Raw genomic sequence first — 21,277 nt, forward strand, 5'->3', positions numbered from 1 at the left:
AAGCAGTTTGAAAATCACGCGACATTCGCGCGCCATTCACGCGACATTAACGCGCCATTCACGCGATAATCGCCTTATAAACCCCGGAATTCTAGCGATTTTCTTTCAGAAAATCTATTGATATTCTCTAGGAAGTCAGCAGATGTCGTGTGAAATTCGGTATATTTCACGCGACATTCGCGCGACTTTCAGTTTGAAAATCACGCGACAATCGCCTTATAAATCCCGGATTTCAGGCGACTTTCCCTAGAAATCTTGCGACTTTCTTTAAGAAAATATATTGATTTTCACGCGACATTCACGCGACAATCGCCTTATAAACCCCGGATTTCAGGCGACTTTCCCTAGAAATCTTGCGACTTTCTTTAAGAAAATATAATTGATTTTCACGCGACATTCACGCGACTTTCGCCTAGATATATTTTTTTAAAAGCTCTCAACAGATGGCGCCACAGGCGCCACAAATTGGGGTTGCCGTATTTATTCTGTGTTTACATTGCCATCACTGGTCATTTTATAAAAGATGTTACACCATTGAAAGATTAACTTCTGCAAAAAGATTTCGTGACGACATGTCATAGGATAATCCATACCTTTTTCTCTTTTCGTCATTGAATAAATTCTTAATATATCCAATCATTTACAAAATTTTGCAAATATTTTTTTTATAATTACAAAAAAAAACCCAAAAATTATTTATAGAAAATTAAATTAAGCTGTTTTACGAAATCTTATGTCGCAAAGTGCTACTTTAAAATAACACGAGCTACTTTAGAAAGGATTTTCAGTCGGGATTTAGCCCTCAAATTCTTTTGACCGCCATCTTGCATACCAAACTATCCTTGATTCTACAAAATAGGGCTTTATAACGTTTCATAAGATCTATATTTTCCTAAATTAAAACAAATAAATTAATAATTAAAATAAAAAAATAATATTCGCGTGAAAAACAAGTTTATGGTTATGGGAAATGTGAGAAACATCATCCAAAAAGCGTGGTTGTAAAATAAAATATTTATTTTACATTACATTTGTTGGAAAAAAGTTAGGATAAAATGGCGGCCATTTTTGAATTGCTTAAAATTTTTTATCTAAAATTGATCAACGTAACCATATTAATATACTTTCATATTTTACCATTAAGCTTATAATAAGCTTTAATATTTATGATCGGACATTTCGGTTTAGGATTGTTCGTCTGATTGACTTAAATTTTATTTTATAAAGTTAAATTAATGTCTTATGAAACATTATCAAGTTAAATTAGTTTTTGACGATATTTTTTAAAAATCCTTTCTAAAGTAGTTCAAGTTATCTTAAAGTAACCCTGCGATGTAAGATTTTGTAACACAGCCTTATTTAAGGGTCTATTAATTAACTTTTGTTTTTTTTTAATTATAAAAAATAATTCAAACTTTGAAAGTCATTATAAAATTATTTAATGACGAAAAAAGAAAAAGTATGGATTATCCTACGACATATCGTCATGAAATTCTGTTGCAGAAATTATTTTTTCTATGGTTGTGACGCGTTGTGACATCCTTTAAAAAATATGCGAAAATTTATGTTTTCGAGAAGAAATTTTATTTTTGTGGACCTTTACATGAGATCAGATAATGATTTTTGGTGTTTTAATAGTTTTTCCAGATGAAAAATTAACAAAATAAAAATCATGTGTAAAATTGGTGATTCCGCCCAATTTCCGCGCGGCGCTAGTGTTTGTGAAAGAAACCTTTTAAATGTTTTTTCTGCTATAACATTTGCTTTCTTCTCGTCAATTTTATCAATTAATATTGTATTTTTATTTATCTATTTTGGGCAAATAATGCTATTTATGGAAGAAATATTGCTTTTAAATTGGTGTAAGTGATTGAGCAAATCAGTATTTATAGAATTCAATGTTCAATTTCGGTCCAATAAATGTGAAAATTTTCGAGAAATAGTGCGAATGAGTGCGAGTGAAATATTCGTATTTTGTCTATGCGAGTGGCCCACTCGCAAAAATTGACGATTTGACTGCCACTTCTTGTCATTTTTTTTCTGTGTGCAATAATAATTTTACTCTCTGTGACTCACATTTACGTACAACGTGTGTACAATCCGCTGATTGATTCTAGAGCTAAGAGAGAAGGAAAACTTGAGAGGTGACCTTTGCCAAGCTCTGTCTGGAAAATAACCAAGAAATATCCGAAATATCTTTAATGATTTTGAAGCATAAACTTCCCCAGAAAAGCTGATTTTTACTCTACTTTGCAATGCCTTGTCGAGTTTGCATTGATTTTACTCTTATCATGACATCGCGTGTGTTCTCATTTCTAAAATCAATATAAAGATAATTTACAAGGGTTTTACACAAATGTTTAAAAAGAAAATAAAAGAGATATGTTCTAATGCTATTTACATGAATCAATCTAGTCTTGTAGTGAAAATCAGAGTTTATTTGATAGATTTTAATCTGGGTTTTATTTTAGAACGGTTCTACGGTGAATTAAAAACAAAAAAATATTAAATAAAAACCTATTAAATTAATTTAATGATAACCAATACTTCATAATAGAGGAACATGTGGTAAAATGGTGAATTTTTGGGGGATAATTTTTCCTGAGTTCCGTGGAAATATTTGAGTTTTCCCATGACGACTATCCTATAGCAAATTTTCCGGGCTACAACTTTGTCTCAGACTATTTCTTTCTATCTCAACGAAAAAATGCATTTTCAACTAATTTTCCAAACCCTTGCAATTTCACCATTTTTCAGTAAAATGGTGAATTGCGGTTTTATCCCTAATCTTAATTTAATGAAATTATTTTAGCAAGGCACTATAATATATGTATATTGAGAATGAGAGATTTGTGTACCAGCTAAAACAGCTAAAACTATCTTATTAAAAAATACAAAAAAAAAAAGAAATAAAAAAAACATTAAATTTAAGAAATGGCCATTTTTATTTTTTTAATTTATAAAAATTGGTAATAGTGAGTGAACAGACATCCTAAATTGTATATAATAGTTATACTGATTAAGGAAAAATATTTTTTTCAAAAATTTAAAGAGTTATTTTAAAAAAACACTAAATTCACCATTTTGCCCCAAGGGGTAATTTTTACTATCAGTGTTCTATGGGAAAAATCGGAAAATTCTTTTGGAAAATTCAGATTAGATTCGTGTTTAGCAATAGTTACTTTATCTAAAAATGCATTTGGATTAAAAAAAATTGCAGAGAATTCGCCAAAACTTAATTTGTAGTTGAGAGGTCAGAGTAACTTTGCGGTTAGAAAAATTTGTTTTTCAACTAAAAGCCAAAATATTGGATCAATTATTATGAAACCTTCTAGGCTTAGGCAGGGGTATGAAGTGCAACTACGAATAAAATTAGACAGATTAGTAGCCACTATTTCTTGAGATATTAATTTTTATTTATTTATTTTTTTTTTCAAATTCATCATTTTACCCCAGTCACCCCTACATTGTATGAAGAAATCGGTCAAGCAGTTCAGTCAATATGGCAGTCGGAATTTTAAATAATAATAATAATTTATTAAATTCCTTATACAGACTAGTGTATCGGACATAGTATATCTTAATATATAAAGCTGAAAATGTTTGTTTGTCTGTCTGTGGCACATGAACTCCTCCGAAACGGCTGGGCCGATCTTGATGAAATTTGGTAGGGGGGTAGAGGGGGTGAATACGAGTTGCAAGCGCTATATGGGATTCCGCCCCAACCCCCCTTTATAGCGCCCCCACAGAAAAATTGATTTTTTCCCATTTTCTACCTGTTAAAGAGTCAGATAACGGGATTTTTTTGTTTTAAAAATTTTTCGGGGTACCGTATTATTCATCCCCCTACTGATATACGCCCTATATTTATAGCTTAAAATAGTGTTTGCTCACACGTGATTGGGGGCTCGGGTTGACTAGTATACATGGTATTTTTACAGATTCGGAATTTTAAATTAAGGGGAGTCTCTTTTGAGGGCTGATGAAATTCAATGTTTTTATTTTTCTTAAGGTTCAATTCAATTTCAATTCATTTATTTGTCATTCCGCATTTACAAATTTGGAAGATATAGGGCCTCAGGTTTTTCTTAAACTTGATTTTCAAATGTTGGTCACATTTGAAGACTTATTATTGAAGAGTAAGAAAATCACTTTCCGCCATCTTAGGTGCGACGCCATCTTGAGATTTTGCTCAAAACACAAAGGTAGGTTTTTCTCAGGATCTACTGGATGGATTTTGATGGGGTAAAAAGCAAATGAAAGAGGAAATACCAATGCAGATTTTTATGTAGCGGAATTTTGAATTTCCATTCTGGGGCTGAGAAAAGTGGAAAAATGTGACTTTTTCAGATATTTTTGACGTTTTTTCACTTTTCTCAGCCCCAGAACGGAAATTCAAAATTCCGCTACATCAAAATCTGCATTGGTATTTCCCCTTTCATTTGCTTTTTACCCCATCAAAATCCATCCAGTAGATCCTGAGAAAAACCTACCTTTGTGTTTTAGAGCAGTTCTATGGAAAAGTCGGAAAATCACAAGATGGCGTCGCACCTAAGATGGCGAAAAGTGATTTTCTTACACTTCAATAATTAGGCTACAAATGTAACCAACATCGGAAAACCAAGTTTAAGAAAAACCCCCAAAAATTATAACATTAAATATGTGTAAACTATAACAATTTTACCAAGAGACCCCCCTTAAATTGTTATTGTCTTTGGAAGAAAATTACAGTTAAAATCATGAAAAACTTCGATTCTTATCCGGTTTTGACTGAAATCAATATTTAGATGACTGATTTTGATGAAAATTTAGAGAGAAATTATGATTTGGGCTTCAACTTCGTTTCAAAGGTTTAAATTTTTTCGAAGAAAGAAAAGATTTTTAAATGAAAAAGAAATTAAAAAGATTTCTTTTCTCTCAGGTCTTGGGCTTGGTGCTGTATCCAGGCCTCTTTGATGATCCCAGCATAACGGATGATGTCAAGGAGCGTGCCAGGACAATCCTCAGTGGTACACGTGGCTGCTCTGTGGGATCGTATACAGATTCAGCTGGAATTGAGGTGATCCGGAAGCACGTGGCACAGTACATTCAGGATCGCGATGGTGGCATCCCATCGGATCCGGACAACATTATCCTCTCAACTGGCGCTTCGGGGGCCATCAAGAACATTCTGGCTCTTTTCCATGCTAAAATTGACGGGAAGAAATCCGGTGTGATGGTCCCTATTCCGCAGTACCCCCTCTATTCGGCCTCAATTGCTGAATTTGATCTGCAGCAGGTTGAATACTATCTGGATGAGTCGAAGAAATGGGGCTTGGACATTGGGGAGTTGCAACGATCGGTCACAGAGGCACGGAAGGTGTGTGTACCGCGGGTGATTGTTGTGATAAATCCCGGAAACCCAACGGGTCAGGTGTTGACAAGGCAGAATATTGAGGAAATCATTAAGTTTGCATACAAAGAGCGTCTCTTCATCTTTGCCGATGAAGTTTATCAGGATAATGTGTACGACAAAGATTCGCAATTTCATTCCTTCAAGAAGGTTCTCACGGAAATGGGGGAGCCCTACTCAAGGATGGAGATGGCGAGCTTTATGTCCGTGTCAAAGGGCTACATGGGGGAATGCGGGATTCGCGGGGGGTATGCGGAAATCCTCAATATGCACCCGGACGTCAAGGCGATGCTTCTCAAGGCGATCTCAGCGCAACTGTGTTCCAGCACCATTGGTCAGGCGGCTATTGATTGTGTTGTGAATCCCCCAAAGCCAGGAGAGCCGTCGTATGAGTTGTTTGTGAAGGAGAAGAATAATGTGCTGCAGTCACTGAAGCGTCGTGCGGAGATGGTGACGAATACCTTCAATTCCTTCGAGGGATTCTCATGCAATCCCGTTATGGGGGCCATGTATGCCTTCCCGCAGTTCAAACTCCCGCCAAAGGCCATCGAGGCGGCCAAGAAGGTGGGTCAGAAGCCCGATGTGTTCTACGCATTCCAGCTACTCGAGAGGACAGGTATTGATCCTTTTAGCTGTGTTTCTTTCAGACACAGCTTTTGTGTACCGAGCAAAATCGAAAGTCGTCAGATCGGGCTCAAACTTGGGATGAGCACGAATTAGGGTCCCCACATTCCAAAAAACGTATGCGTCAAAAAAAATTTTTCCGGCCGGCCGTCCGTCCGTCCGTCCGGCCGTAGTACAACGCTAAATTGCAAGAGAACGGTGATAGACAGAGACTTGCGGTAAACGGCAAAGTTTAAATATCGACCTGAAGAAATCCGATCCGCCATTTTGAATAACCTCAAAATTTTGTTTTCGGTATATCTAAGCCGCTATTATAGCTAGAGGGCTAAAATTTTTATATGTTGTAGGGACCATCAAGAGCTTTCCAACGATACCTCATTTTCGAAAATCGGTCAAGCCGTTTAGCCAATATGGCCGCCACAATTTTTCATCGAAAATCGACCATAACTCGAAAACGGCTTGACCGATTTTGATCAACCCGGGGTCAAATGGGTCCCGGTTGAGCCCCACTAGTGCGTGCGGAAAACAAATACACACGCATGCACAGAAATAACACACTAGCCGATCCTAAATGATAACGGCAACCGGGCCGCAAGAAACCGGCAATTCCAGCCCAGTGCCATTGCCTGGGTTGCAGAAATCTCAACAAACCCTACAACTCTCTAGAACATCCGAAGTTTCAAAAGTTACCGCTAGGGGGCCAAAAATCAAAAACAAAATTTTCGATGAGTTTTCGATGAATATCTTGAAAACGGCGACATAATTTTTTTTTTCATTTTTTGATATGTTGTAGCTGACTATATTATCTAGCTCCATGCCAAAAATGAAGAAAATCTATGGATCCGTTCTCGAGATATAGCCTTCCAAAGTTGACATGTCATATCTCGGGTTCTACAAGTCCGATTTCGATCAACTCAAGCGCAAATGAAAGGTTTCGTGAAGCCCTACAAATGTCTAGAACATTGCAACTTCGAAAAATGACCGTAAGAGGCGTTGAAATCGAAAACATAGTACAGTGGGACCCCAGTACAACGACGGCTTGGTTGAACTACTCTCGCGCATTGAAAATAATGAGTGTGAAGAGTACATCCGAGTGGTCGTTGTACTGGGGTGCCACTGTATTCGAAAATTTCGAACTCGAATTTTTCGAAAATGGTGACATAATTTTTTTTTCAATTTTTCGATATGTTATAGCTGACTTCAAGACTTTTCAAACAAAAAAAAAATTTATGAAAATCTATGGATCCGTTTTCGAGATATGGCCTTCCAAACATTTCTTAGGGTATGACTTTTCAACTTTGCGCGTATTTAACCTGCTGGCCGCCAAGACCTTGGAGCTTCCTTAGAGCGCCAAGGTGGGTCGTTGAACGACCCCAAGAAGGAAGTCGATTTTCTCATAAACTATAAAACCGGGAACTGTCGGGTCACTACCTTTAGACTCCTTATATAGTCCTCTTGCCCCTTGCATCACAAATTCGCCACCCGGAAACACGCAGAAGAAGATATTAGGGAAAAACATTTTTCACTCATTTTTCACACTTTCTTCGTGAGAAATTTGCCACGAAGTTGACCGCAACTGCTATTTTTTTCACTACTTCCCCACATTCCCCTCACTTCCCGCACCGTGATAAATGGCAATATTTCTCGAATATTCTTTATTGTTTTGCACATTTATATGCTTCTAATTATGTTTTATGCGATTTCTGTAACTTATTCGCGATAATTCTGACACTGAGATGGTAAAGTGAGAAAGTAAACACAACCCTTCAACCCCCTTCAACCATATGATTTATGATGTGACTAACTTCATTCTAAGAAATTTTCCGCAGCATGGCCGTTACACCAATTTTTGAATTCCCTTCTTCTACATTTTCCTTAATAACTTTTCTTGTGGTGGACGGATTGAGCTGAAATTTTTACACAACCTCCTCAGATAACCAAAGAACTTATTTTCAAAAGATGGGAATGGTATCTTTTATATTTATGGAGATATAACACGAAATATAGCGCTGGGGTCGTTCAACGACCCCGCTTGGCGGCCTAGAGGTTAAATTAATTCGCGTTCTAGTTTGCTCTCTCACAAAATTGATACACTGAAAGAAACACAGCTCTCGTAAGCTTGGTCAGCTTACCAGTACATTTTTTTCTTTCCTTTCTCTGTTGGATGAGAAACTCAACATTTTTTTTCCTTATTTTAGGCATTTGCATTGTCCCTGGAAGTGGATTTGGTCAGAAGGAGGGAACATATCACTTCCGGACGACGATTCTGCCACAGGAGGAAGACCTCAAGAAGATGTTGAGTATGTTTGATGGGTTCCACAAAGAGTTTATGAGTCAGTATAAATGAGATTTTAATAGCTAAAAGCAAAAAGTGTAAATTTTGAAAATTATTGAGCAATAAAATTGCATTTCACAAAACGCCATGTATGGGGGAAAATTATACTCAATCAATTTTTTTCTGTTAATCATTTAATAAGGTCAATAAAAACATATTTTGTTTCTTTTATTTTGCTTGATTTATTTTTTTTAAAATTATTTTTAATAAAAAAAAAGTAATTTCTGGTATTTGAGGCAATTTAAATTTTCGCGCCTTGATCGTAGTAGTTCCAAAGTGTTCCGGTAGAGTAACGATTCGTTACAAAAGCGTTACAAACAAAGCATGCGCTTCGTGCTGCATGAGGCAGTGCAGCATATGAAGTTCAGTCAGTTGATTTCATTGCGCCGTTCAGTTTTGGTCAGCGGCGTTTTTCTCCTTTATTTCGCATTTTTCCTCATTTCCACGCCATCGAGTTGTCTATTTTGTGAGCCCTTTATGTAGTCAAGGACACCGTGTAACCCATCGCCGCGAAAGTGTTCAAGAAATTGAACAATCGAGTGGAAAAAAGTCAGGGTAAAGAGGCGCAAAACGGAGATGGCGACGCTTTCTCAGAACGAACAAAATATGAATATTCTGCGGGAGGTAGAGGTGAAGAAGGAAGCCAGGATGGATGATCGAGCTGCCCGGGGTTTCACGGAGAAGGAGAATCTCGACACAAAGGTGAGGCAGCGTGCGGGAATGCCATGGCATCTTGGCGCCACTAACCAAAAACTTTCTCATTTTGACAGCCCATCCGGGTGGACAATGTGTTCAAGGGGCGCGAGAATCTCAAGAACATCCTCAGATCCAAGTGTGAGAATGTCGTTCCGGCCGTACAGAGTAGCATTGCCATCTACCAGGATGACGAAGACGACGAGGAAGCTGATGTTTCCATCAAGAGTGTCACCATGGAGATGAGTGAACCTCCAAATGCCGCCACAGCCAGTACGAGTTCCAGGTAAGGGGTGCTTTGTTTATATATCCCTTCCGGAAAACCCTTTTTTTCTAACGCAATTTTGTCTTGTTCTTTTGCAGGAATCCTCTGCAGGAGCTTCCTCTCCGTAAGTAAAAAAAAAGTCCTTTTTCTTTCCTTCTACAAACCCACATGTCCTGGAATGTCAAAGTTCAAAGGAATTCCATTATTTAGTTTCACATTGTAAAGGAATTTGTTCAGAGGAAGATTCTGAGGGGTTTTCAATTAGTTTTTCCTTGATTTTCATTTGTTTTTTGAAAGATTTTTTTTCCTGGAAATTGATTTTCATTGAGAATTGCAAAAATTAGGTTTTCTAGCTGGGCTTGGGATATTTTTATGATTGAGATTCTTCAAAATGGATTTAATAAAAAAGGGAAATTGCTTTAAAACCGAAATCAGAAAACAGTCTTATCCCAGATTTGACTGTCTTAACTTTAAGATCTTTAAAAAAAAAATAAATAGAATTTTCCGAGGAAGAATTTTGAAAATTCTTTCGCAAAGCTTGAATTTAAAATGAAAATTTATTTTCTTTTTGCACAATTTTAAAGTCAGATTCCAAGATAATTTTTTAAAAAATCTTATGTTAGGCAAATCTGATTAATTTAAAAAAAAATTTTTAACCATTTAAGGACTATTTTTTGAACATTTTCATCCCATATTTTATTCGTACGTAAATCGTAAATAAAATCGGTTGCAATTTATGCAAAAAAAGATATTTCTATAAATCCTGAACATTTTGTGATAATAAAACAAATCTTAAGAAAAAGAAGATTTTAAGAAACTTTAAAACAAAAAATACAAAATCACGTTTTTCTATGATTAGGTAATATTTTTCATTTGAAATCAATACTAATCAAAAATAATTATTTCTGACGACTTTGCGCGTATTTAAATTGATTCGCGTTCTATATTTTTTTTTTAACTAAATTTGACGCAAGACTGAATAAGATGAAATCCATAAAATATTGGCTTTTTTTATTCATTTTTTTTTAGCTTTGTTTTAAAATTCTTTTTACGTTTACAAAAAAGTTCTTTAAGATTAATTTGAATGCTAAAAATTCTGGAATTTGTTGTCAGTTAATTGTTAAAGTTTTCTACTTCTCATGAAATTCTTTAGATTACAAAAAAAAACTAGTTGAAAAATTCCCAGAATAATTATTTTTAAATTTCTAAACCAATAAATAAAAGAAAAAGTACCTAAACTTTGCAGAAATTTACAGAATACAGAGTATGTTTATGACATATTCTGACAAAGTTTCACAACTGATCCTAAACCTGAAATCTACACAGTCTTAAATAATTCTGAAAATTCAAGATAAATACAAAAATTCGTTGTATTTTTTTTATTAAAAAAAAAAATCTTAATGGATACACAAATCTCTCATTCTCAATAGATATTATAGTGCTTTGCTAAAATAATTTCATTAAACTAAGATTAGGGAACAAAAAAACACAATTCACCTTTTTACCCCAGGCCCCAGGGTTGGGGCAAAATGGTGAAAGTGCAAGGGTTTGAAAAATGGACTGAAAATGCATTTTTTTCGTTGAGATAGAAAGAAATAGTCTGAGACAAAGTTGTCAATATCTCCTAAAAATTGCTAATTTTACCCCAGGTTCCCTTATATAGAGAAAAAGTACCTTTTTATTTTTTTTAATGACATTTTCTGTGTTTTACAACTCTTCTTAAACCTAAAAACAACAATCCTAAACAATTTTTTTTTAGTAAATTACATTCTTGAAAAATTATTTAAATTTTTAATATTTAAAATAAACAGAAAGATTCATCAAAATCCTAAAATCATTAAATTGTACTTAGCAAATCTATAAGAATTAAAAACAAATCTGAAAAGCTTTCATTTAATAAATATTTAAATAAACAAATAATTTATTGTACCCCATTCTAGACTAGAAAATCTTTAAGATAAAAAAGTTTTTGAGTCATTGAAAACTTCTGTATAAGAAATCTTTGAATATATTTGAAAAAAAAACTTTCTTTTTCAAAGAAAGATTTAAAAAAAAAATCCAAAGGATTTCTGGCCTAATATTGAATTCAAGACTAAATTATCGTAATTAAGGATTCTTGTAACAAAGGTAAAATGAAGTCTTTTAGCTCTGGTTCAGGTGCACCAAGGCAGTCCTTATTGAGTTTATTTTTACTACTTTTAGATAACACAGAAGAATCATTTTAAAACTCAAAGTAGACCATTGGCTTAAGAATTCTCAAGAAATGTATTTAAACCTGTTGGTTTTGAAAATTTTACCTGATTATGAGGGGGGATTAAGGACTCCATGGGGATTAGATTTAAACCATGTTGAATTTTATTGACAACTTTTCCCAGCAAATCATAAAATTTTATTAAAAGAAAGAATTATTGTTTCTTTGGTTTAGCTGTGTCAAAACCCGAGAATATCAGCATGATAACGGACCGGGAGAGATTCCTGCAGATTTTTGAGTATCGCTATGATATTCTGAAATACATGCTTGAGGCGGAGCATAGATCACGCCCAAAGAGTAACTACCTGCAGAAGCAGCCGGATATTAATGCTCACATGCGTACAGTACTCGTTGATTGGATGGTTGAGGTGTGTGAGGAGTACAAATTGGATCCGGAAACCTTGTATTTGTCAATCTCCTATGTGGATCGCTTCCTCAGCTACATGTCCGTGGTGCGGGGCAAGTTGCAATTGGTCGGCACAACGGCCATGTACATTGCGGCTAAGTATGAGGAGATTTATCCCCCGGATGCATCGGACTTTGTCTACATAACGGATGAGACGTACACAAATAAGCAGGTGCTACGTATGGAGCAGCTGATTCTCAAAGTATTAAGCTTTGATCTGTCCACACCAACAGCTTATGCCTTCCTCTGCCTCTATGTGGCCATTGAAAATATCTCCGACACAGTGAAGTACCTCGCTATGTTCTTCTGTGAGCTAGCTCTCCTCGATGCTGAGACTTTTCTACCCTATCTGCCGTCACAATTGGCAGCTGCTGGTTTAGCCTTGGCACGTCATCATCATGGTGAAGCACTATGGACGCGCTCCCTCACGGAGACAACGGGATACACAGTGAGCAACATTCGGGATCTTATATGCCTCCTCAATAGGGCACACCAGAAGATGGGTACAATGAAACAGAGAGCAATTGTGGATAAATATCGCACATCAAAGTATCTATGTGTAGCTGATTGCCGGGAACCCGCCATGTTTTGTGCCACAGACTTTGATACAGTGGCAAATGCAATTGCACGTGAGCACGAGGAGGCTGTTGACCGAGAAACGAATGAGAATGTCCGTAAAATGATTTCTTCCCTTCTTTTTGAGTGATTGCAGTGAGAAAGTAAGAAAAAATTTTCAATTTCCTAAAAAAAAAAACTCCAAAATAGCTCAATAGATTTCTAGTTATGAGAAAGAGAGAGAGAGAGATAGAGAGAGAATCTCAAATGCATCCTTGTTGTGCATCTCAACATCCCCAAGTTCGAACAATTTGATACTGTATTTTTTTTTATAGAGAAAACTCACTCATTTTCTTTTATATGTCAATGATTACAATGTGTGTTTGTTTATTAGTTATTTGTCAGTAAATTCTCGCTGCCTGAATATATATTTTTCAAAAATGTGTTTTTTACAATGAAATGTCCTTTCTATGATAAGAGCAACGACATAAGATAGTATTTAGTAAACTTTTTAATGCACATTCCCCTTCCCCCCCCCCTGTTTAATTGTTCCATAATGTTTTTTAACGCATCCCCTTGTCTGATTTTTCCTTGAAAAAAAAAATATCATTCCCTTTGATTTAAAAGACAAAGAAAAATGTTAAAGAAATATTTCGTTTCTTCTAATAAGAACAAAATTTTGCGCGATACTTAAGAATTCTCTTTTTTTGAAAAAGCTAAAAGTTAAGATAAACAATTTTTCAATATTAATCTCGTAAACAATAAATCAATTTGCAAAAAACCACAAGTGTTTAAGAAAAATTGATTGTACAGTAATTTATTGTATTTTTCTATCGATATATTTTTTTTTGCAAATAAGAAATCAACAAATTCGTAGTGTTTAAGAAAAAAAAAAAGTGTTTAGCGATATTTTTGCAACTTTTTCATTGAAAGACAATAAAATAAAAAATTTATAAAATGCAAAAAGGGTCGTTTTCTTTGGAGATATTTCTCCAGTCAGCTATAACATCGTAAAATAAAATAAAAATATGTCATTTTCGAAAAATTCGAGTTCGAAATTTTCGAAAATCGTGTTTTTGATTTTAGCACCTCTTGCGGTCATTTCTCGAAGTTGCAATGTTTTACACATTTGTAGGGTTTCACGAAACCTTTCTTTTGCGCATGAGTTGATCAAAATCGGACTTGTAGAACCCGAAATATGGCATGCCCATTTTGGAAGGCTTTATCTCGAGAACGGATCCATAGATTTTCTTCATTTTAGCTGTGTTACTTTCAGACACAGCTTTTGTGTACCGAGCAAAATCGAAAGTCGTCAGATTGGGCTCAAACTTGATATGAGCACGAATTAGGGTCCCCACATTCCAAAAAACGTATGCGCCAAAAAAAAAAATTTTCCGGCCGACCGTCCGGCCGGATCATAAAATTAAATTGCAAGAGAACCGTAATAGATAGAGACTTGCGGTAAACGGCAAAGTTTAAATATCAACCTGAAGAAATTCGATTATGAGGTCAAATCCACCCCCCCCACCCCCCCCCGTTTAGTCAATATGGCCGCCGCAATTTTTCATTGAAAATCGACCATAACTCGAAAACGGCTTGACCGATTTTGATCAACCCGGGGTCAAATGAAAGCTCTCAACAAACCTTTGGCATGTCATATCTCGGGTTCTACAAGTCCGATTTTGATCAATTCAAGCGCAAATGAAAGATTTCGTACAACCCTACAAATGTCTAAAACGTTACAACTTCGAGAAATGACCGCGAGAGGCGCTAAAGTCAAAATCAAAATTTTCGAAAAATTCGAACTCGAATATTTCGAAAATGCCATTATCGATTTACTTCATATTTTAATATGCTATAGTTGAGGTTAAGACCTTTCCAACTATAGCTCAAACTCGAAAATCTATGGAGCCGTTCTCGAGATATGGCCTTCTAAAGATTTCTTAGGGTATGACTTTTTTAATTCTATTAATTCGCGTTCTAGTTTGCTCTCACAAAGTTGGTACACTGAAAGAAACACAGCTCCCGTAAGCTTGGTCAGCTTACCAGTACATTTTGCATGGTGATGTATAATATAGTCAGGGCCCTGGTGTAAAGCCTTGTGCAGTACAATTTTATGCTTTTACACCGGCGCCCCCGGCTCATGGAGGCGGAAATATTTTGAACTAAACTATGTTCTTTGAAACGCTGAAACTATTGAAACATATACCCACCAAAAAAACACAATATGACATTTCCGCGGAAAGTCGTTGGAAAATTCCATCAAATTAAATATTTTATTTTTATGAAATAAAATTATAAATAAATTGAACGTAAATTAATTAATAAGTAATAATATCTCATCTCAAGTGCCAGAATTTCCATTTTTAGACATTACGGGAGAATTAGGGGGGAAAATTCAAAGAATTCTGGTAAATTTTTTGGTCACTTCTGTTTTCTAATAATGAAGTGATTCTTATACATATGTTCTGGCGGTTCTGACTACAAGAATTTTTATCTCTTGATTTCATCCTAAAGAGTCAGAACTTCCATATTCTCAACAATCATATGTTCTTAATGAAAAAATTGTTTTTTTTTTAAGTTAGATTTGAGGTCACTTTACAGTACCACTTTCTTTTCCATTCACCCAATAATTCTTTAGACGAATAAAATCATTCCAAAATCAAGAATCAATCCTTTTTTTCTCAACAAATATACTAATTATTCTTAAAGGGTTCTTTTCTTCTTCAAAATATTTTTTAAAAAATCTTTATTAGAACAAAATCATTCTAAAATCAAGAAAAAATTCCATTTTTTCGCGATTCTTAAAGCGTTCTTTTTTTCATCAAAATATCTTTAAAAAAAACCTGGAAAAGAATAAAAATATTCTAAAATCAAGAATTAATTCATTTTTTTTCGCGACAAATATACTAATTATTCTTAAAGCGTTCTTTTCTTCTTCAAAATATCTTTTAAAAAAAATCTTTATTAAAATCAAATTATTCTAAAATGAAGAATAAATTCCATTTTTTTCGCAACAAATTTACTAATTATTCTTAATAGGTTCTTTCCTTCTTCAAAATATCTTTTAAAAAATCTTCAAAAGAATAAAATCATTCTAAAATCAAGAATAAATTCTATTTTTTTCACAACAAATATACTAATTATTCTTATAAGAGGTTCTTTCCTTCTTCAAAACATCTTTAAAAAAATCTTTAAAAGAATAAAATCATTCTAATATCAAGAATAAATTGTATTTTTTCGCGACAAATATACTAATTATTCTTAAAGCGTTCTTTTTTTCTTCAACATATCTAAAAAAAAATCTATATTAGAATAAAATCATAAATTCTTGAATTAGGAATGATTAAGCTGTGTTTCTTTTAGGCACAGCTTTTGTGTACCGAGCAAAATCGAATGTCGTCAGATCGTGCTCAAACTTGGAACGAGCACGAATTAGTGTCCGCACATTCCAAAAAACGTATGCGCCAAACATATTTTTCCGGGCGTCTGTAGTACAAAGCTAAATTGCGAGAGAACGTTGATAGATAGTGACTTGCGGTCAACGGAAAAGTTAAAATATCGACTGAAAGACATCCGATTATGAAGTCAAATCAACCCCCCCACACCTCCGTCCGCCATTTTGAATAACCCCAAATTTTGTTTTCGCTATATCTTAGCCCCTATTATAGCTAGAGGTCTGAAATTTTGATATGTTGTCAAGCCGTTCAGTCAATATGGCCGCCACAATTTTTTATTAATATATTTGTCAAGAAAAAAATAGAATTAATTCTTGATTTTATTCTTTTAAAATTTTTTTTAAAGATATTTTGAGGAAGAAAAGAACGCTTTAAGAATAATTAGTAAATTTGTTGCGAAAAAAATGGAATTTATTCTTGATTTTAGAATAATTTTATTTTAATAAAGATTTTTTTTTCAAGATATTTTGAAGAAGAAAAGAACGCTTTAAGAATAATTAGTATATTTGTGGAGAAAAAAAAAAGAAAAAATTCTTGATTTTAGAATAATTTTGTTCTAATAAAGATTTTTTTTAAAGAAATTTGGAAGAAGGAAAGAACCTTTTAAGAATAATTAGTATATTTGTCGCGAAAAAATACAATTTATTCTTGATATTAGAATGATTTTATTCTTTTAAAGATTTTTTGAAAGATCTTTTGAAGAAGGAAAGAACCATTTAAGAATAATTAATAAATTTGTTGCGAAAAAAAATGGAATTTATTCTTGATTTTAGAATAATTTTGTTTTAATAAAGATTTTTTTAAAAGATATTTTGAAGAAGAAAAGAACGCTTTAAGAATAATTAGTATATTTGTCGCGAAAAAAAAAGAATTAATTCTTGATTTTAGAATATTTTTATTCTTTTCAAGGTTTTTTTTAAAGATATTTTGAAGAAAAAAAGAACGCTTTAAGAATCGCGAAAAAAATAGAATTTATTCTTCATTTTAGAATGATTTTGTTCTAATAAAGATTTTTTTAAAGAAATTTGGAAGAATGAAAGAACCTTTTAAGAATAATTAGTATATTGTGGCGAATTTTCCATATGAGAGCTAAACTTCGGTCATGCACCATGTATTTGGCTCTCATAATAAGCCGCATCGCAGACAAAGGAGGTAGAGGCAGAAGGTGAATTAGTGCGCGAGCGGCGATTGCTGAAATAATTGTGAGTATTCCACCCCCCCCCCCCCAGAGGCCCTCTCTCATGAGACGGGCCACTTCCCTTTAGCCCTCGCCCTCACTTGATGATGAGGCCCCTTGTGGGCCCTCGGAAGTTGTGTGGCAATGGGAAGGGAAGAGACCGGGGTGGAGGCGTAGGAGAGGGGCGGAAGTGAAGTGTCCGTGTAGTGAGAGATAGGGGCTAATAAATGAGTGTTAAGGATGAATCCGCCTCTTTCATTTACTCCTCGCCGCAGAATTAGTGTCCACGGCCCCTGACCCCTCTTCGCAATATTTCTAGGTGTGCGTTGGTAGTGAAAAACGCTACAACTGGTGTCAGAAGTGGGATCGGCTTCTGGGACACCCACAACAATCAACAAACACCCAGAAGCATCTGCACATCCTAGAAATGGCGATGAGTCGCGAAATGTCAGAGTGGCCGGTGGTGACCAACATCAGCCGAGAATTCCGGTGAGACTTCCTGTGGGCGAGCAAGTGACTATACGGCCCTCCACTACAACCTCACGAATGCAGCCGCGTGGAGTTACGTTAAGCACAAACGGTCTTTCATTGCCCTCTGTGACTGGAGTGAATTCAACTCGTGGCATTCTACGATTGAAAGTGGACCTCTTCGATGGGAAGCAACCGCTAGAGGATTACTTAATCCAATTCAATGTTGTTGCTGATGCCCTCAATGGAATCTGGACCAGCGTACAACAATGCTAGCAGCATCCCTCAGAGGGTCAGCTTTGGCTGTGTTAGGAAACATCCCCCTGAGTCAAAGGCACAGCTGGGATAGGATTGTGTCGGCCCTCCAGATGAGGTTCGGACGCGAACATTTCAGAGCGTTGTCTCACGTGGAACTGAAAAGCCGTAGACAACGCAGTAAGGAGGAACTTTCAGCGTTTGCGGAGGATTTGCGGAAGCTGGTGCGGAGAGCATTTCCAGAGTGCCCCCCAGCTGCCCTAGATCGTATGGCAGCGCAGCAATTTCTTGATGGAATTGCTGATTTAGATGTCCAATATTGGACCCGCATGGGTCGCCCCCGAACTCTTAATGAGGCTCTGGTGATGGCGATGGAATGCGAATCTAACCGTCAAGCCACGCGGTCAAACCGCCCATGTGTTCGCTCTGTGGATTCGGTGGAGATGCCCGGAGAGAACCTTGAGGCTGAAGGTATCGCTGACCTACACCTGACCTCCAACAGTCGTGAGAACGAGAGAAGATCTTCGGGTCAGCAAGAAGAGAGGCGACGACAACAAGGATCGAGAGGACGAACTCGACAAGCTTTCCAGAGGGAGAACATCACTGGAGAAGAACGTCCACCAACAACCCAATGAAGACGAAGGCCGTTGTTGGAGCCACGATTATTTCCCAGCATTCACTTCGGCGAATGTAGAACCTATGCGGAGATATTCGGAGGCATAACACAACGGTGGAGCAACTGTTGCAGTCGAAACCTCATCGTAATCAGCGATGTGGTAGAGGATGTGTCTAACTAAAGACCTCCTGAACTGTTGCAGTAAAACGATAGGAGTGAGGAAAATCGCCATGTCTGCACAACGACGATCTTTTGATCGGGACGATCAAAGCAGGCGGGGAGGAGTGTGGCGAATTTTCCATATGAGAGCTAAACTTCGGTCATGCACCATGTATTTGGCTCTCATAATAAGCCGCATCGCAGACAAAGGAGGTAGAGGCAGAAGGTGAATTAGTGCGCGAGCGGCGATTGCTGAAATAATTGTGAGTATTCCACCCCCCCCCCCAGAGGCCCTCTCTCATGAGACGGGCCACTTCCCTTTAGCCCTCGCCCTCACTTGATGATGAGGCCCCTTGTGGGCCCTCGGAAGTTGTGTGGCAATGGGAAGGGAAGAGACCGGGGTGGAGGCGTAGGAGAGGGGCGGAAGTGAAGTGTCCGTGTAGTGAGAGATAGGGGCTAATAAATGAGTGTTAAGGATGAATCCGCCTCTTTCATTTACTCCTCGCCGCAGAATTAGTGTCCACGGCCCCTGACCCCTCTTCGCAATATTTCTAGGTGTGCGTTGGTAGTGAAAAACGCTACAATATATTTGTGGAGAAAAAAAAAGAAATAATTCTTGATTTTAGAATGATTTTGTTCTAATAAAGATTTTTTAAAAAATATTTTGAAGAAGAAAAGAACCCTTTAAGAATAATTAGTATATTTGTTGAGAAAAAAAGGATTGATTCTTGATTTTGGAATGATTTTATTCGTCTAAAGAATTATTGGGTGAATGGAAAAGAAAGTGGTACTGTAAAGTGACCTCAAATCTAACTTAAAAAAAAACAATTTTTTCATTAAGAACATATGATTGTTGAGAATATGGAAGTTCTGACTCTTTAGGATGAAATCAAGAGATAAAAATTCTTGTAGTCAGAACCGTCAGAACATATAAGAATCACTTCATTATTAGAAAACAGAAGTGACCAAAAAATTTACCAGAATTCTTTGAATTTTCCCCCCTAATTCTCCCGTAATGTCTAAAAATGGAAATTCTGGCACTTGAGATGAGATATTATTACTTATTAATTAATTTACGTTCAATTTATTTATAATTTTATTTCATAAAAATAAAATATTTAATTTGATGGAATTTTCCAACGACTTTCCGCGGAAATGTCATATTGTGTTTTTTTGGTGGGTATATGTTTCAATAGTTTCAGCGTTTCAAAGAACATAGTTTAGTTCAAAATATTTCCGCCTCCATGAGCCGAGGTCGCCGGCGTCTGAAGATGGAATTTGCGATATCTCGGGGCCCTGAATATAGTCAACTACAACATATCAAAAATGAGAAAAAATTATGTCGTCGTTTTCGAGATATTCATCGAAAACTTATCGAAAATTTTGTTTTTGATTTTTGGTCCCCTAGCGGTCACTTTTGAAACTTCGGATGTTCTAGAGAGTTGTAGGGTTTGTTGGGAACTTTCGTTTGAGCCTAAGTTGATCAAAATCGGTAAAACGGTTTTCGAGTTATAGTCGATTTTCGATGAAAAATTGTGGCGGCCATATTCACCAAACGGCTTGACCGATTTGCGAAAATAAAGGAGACGGCCTGCCGGAAAAATTTTTTTGGCGCATACGTTTTTTTGAAATGTGGGAACCCTATTCGTGCTCATCCCAAGTTTGAGCCCGATCTGACGACTTTCGATTTTGCTCGGTACACAAAAGCTGTGTACCGGATTTTTTGTAAGTTTTTGAACCGTTGGTCATTGATGGAATCATTTTCCGAAGACTTATGGGTTTATAGGGGGGAAATACATTAAAAAAAAAGCTGTGTCTGAAAAAAAAACACAGCTAAATTCAGGAAGAATCTATGCATTTTCATATTGTATTTTCCTTGTACGACTTCATTTCGTAAACTAACTGAAGCCTAACACTTCTGAAGATTTAACACCCTCCTCAACTCTCCTTCCTAACACACTATCTCCTCAACAAACATTGTGCCAATTCCCAGCATATTTTGCATGAATTTTCCTATAATCCATGGAACGTCGTGCCATATTTACCCGGATTGCCACTCCCCCTGAAAAAAAAAATATAAGAAAAACTTTTCCCCATTCTCTGATTCTTGGCGGCAATATGGCAATATATCATCGAAATATTGGGACTTTTGATATTTTTTTTTCGTACACCCCCCACTGTGAATTTGCAGTGTATTAAAAATTTCCCCAAAGATGCTTCGGGGTAGGAAAAGTCATCTCGCACCAGAAGGAAGCTTAGAAATCTCTCGAATAAATCACATTCATGCGGTGAAAAAAGAAAATTCCAGCTGTGAGGGTTTCCGTGCATATCACTTGAATTCCCATTGGACGGGGGTGTGGAGTTGTTCCGGTCGTCTGCAGATGGTAAAAGCATGTCTCGCAATGGCCACAGACTTTGCAAAAAGATAAACTTCTGGTCAAAAAGAGTTGTGAAACGAGGGGTTGAATTTAATCAATTGAAACATGAATGCGGGTGACCCTGACGGGGGGGAAGGACATGTACATAGTAAATGGGAAGATTTGCTCTCTTGTCGCTCCAATGGATGATGGATGAGTAAATGTGGGTGGGAAAAATCCACTGAGGTCGTTTTTATTAAAAGAAG

The 21,277-nt window shown here is 36.2% G+C and overlaps 2 protein-coding genes across 3 annotated transcripts in view; both read left to right on the forward strand.

The window, feature by feature from the left end:
* Window positions 1–8,439, forward strand: part of LOC129790239 (alanine aminotransferase 1) — a 14,709-nt gene extending 6,270 nt beyond the window's left edge. For both annotated transcript variants that reach the window (XM_055827667.1, XM_055827668.1), the window contains exons 4-5: window positions 4,922–6,008; window positions 8,215–8,439. In XM_055827667.1, coding sequence (XP_055683642.1) covers window positions 4,922–6,008; window positions 8,215–8,363 — 1,236 coding nt within the window. In that variant the 3' untranslated portion in view covers window positions 8,364–8,439. The remainder of the gene's footprint in view (window positions 1–4,921; window positions 6,009–8,214) is intronic.
* Window positions 8,440–8,693: 254 nt separating this feature from the next.
* On the forward strand, window positions 8,694–13,487 carry LOC129790277 (G2/mitotic-specific cyclin-A). Its single transcript, XM_055827716.1, has 4 exons — window positions 8,694–9,053; window positions 9,122–9,330; window positions 9,408–9,433; window positions 11,735–13,487. Exons 1-4 carry the CDS (start codon window positions 8,928–8,930, stop codon window positions 12,670–12,672), a joined length of 1,299 nt encoding a protein of 432 aa, XP_055683691.1. The 5' UTR covers window positions 8,694–8,927; the 3' UTR covers window positions 12,673–13,487.
* Window positions 13,488–21,277: the final 7,790 nt, after the last annotated feature.

Source organism: Lutzomyia longipalpis, chromosome 2, assembly GCF_024334085.1.
Source record: "Lutzomyia longipalpis isolate SR_M1_2022 chromosome 2, ASM2433408v1".
Classification (NCBI taxonomy): domain Eukaryota; kingdom Metazoa; phylum Arthropoda; class Insecta; order Diptera; family Psychodidae; genus Lutzomyia; species Lutzomyia longipalpis.

Coding starts and splice junctions, on each gene's coding strand:
- LOC129790277 (XM_055827716.1), top strand. CDS start 8,928: ATGGCGACGCTTTCTCAGAACGAACAAAATATGAATATTCTGCGGGAG. Junction 9,331..9,407: donor ACAGCCAGTACGAGTTCCAG/GTAAGGGGTGCT, acceptor GTTCTTTTGCAG/GAATCCTCTGCAGGAGCTTC. Junction 9,434..11,734: donor TCTGCAGGAGCTTCCTCTCC/GTAAGTAAAAAA, acceptor TCTTTGGTTTAG/CTGTGTCAAAACCCGAGAAT.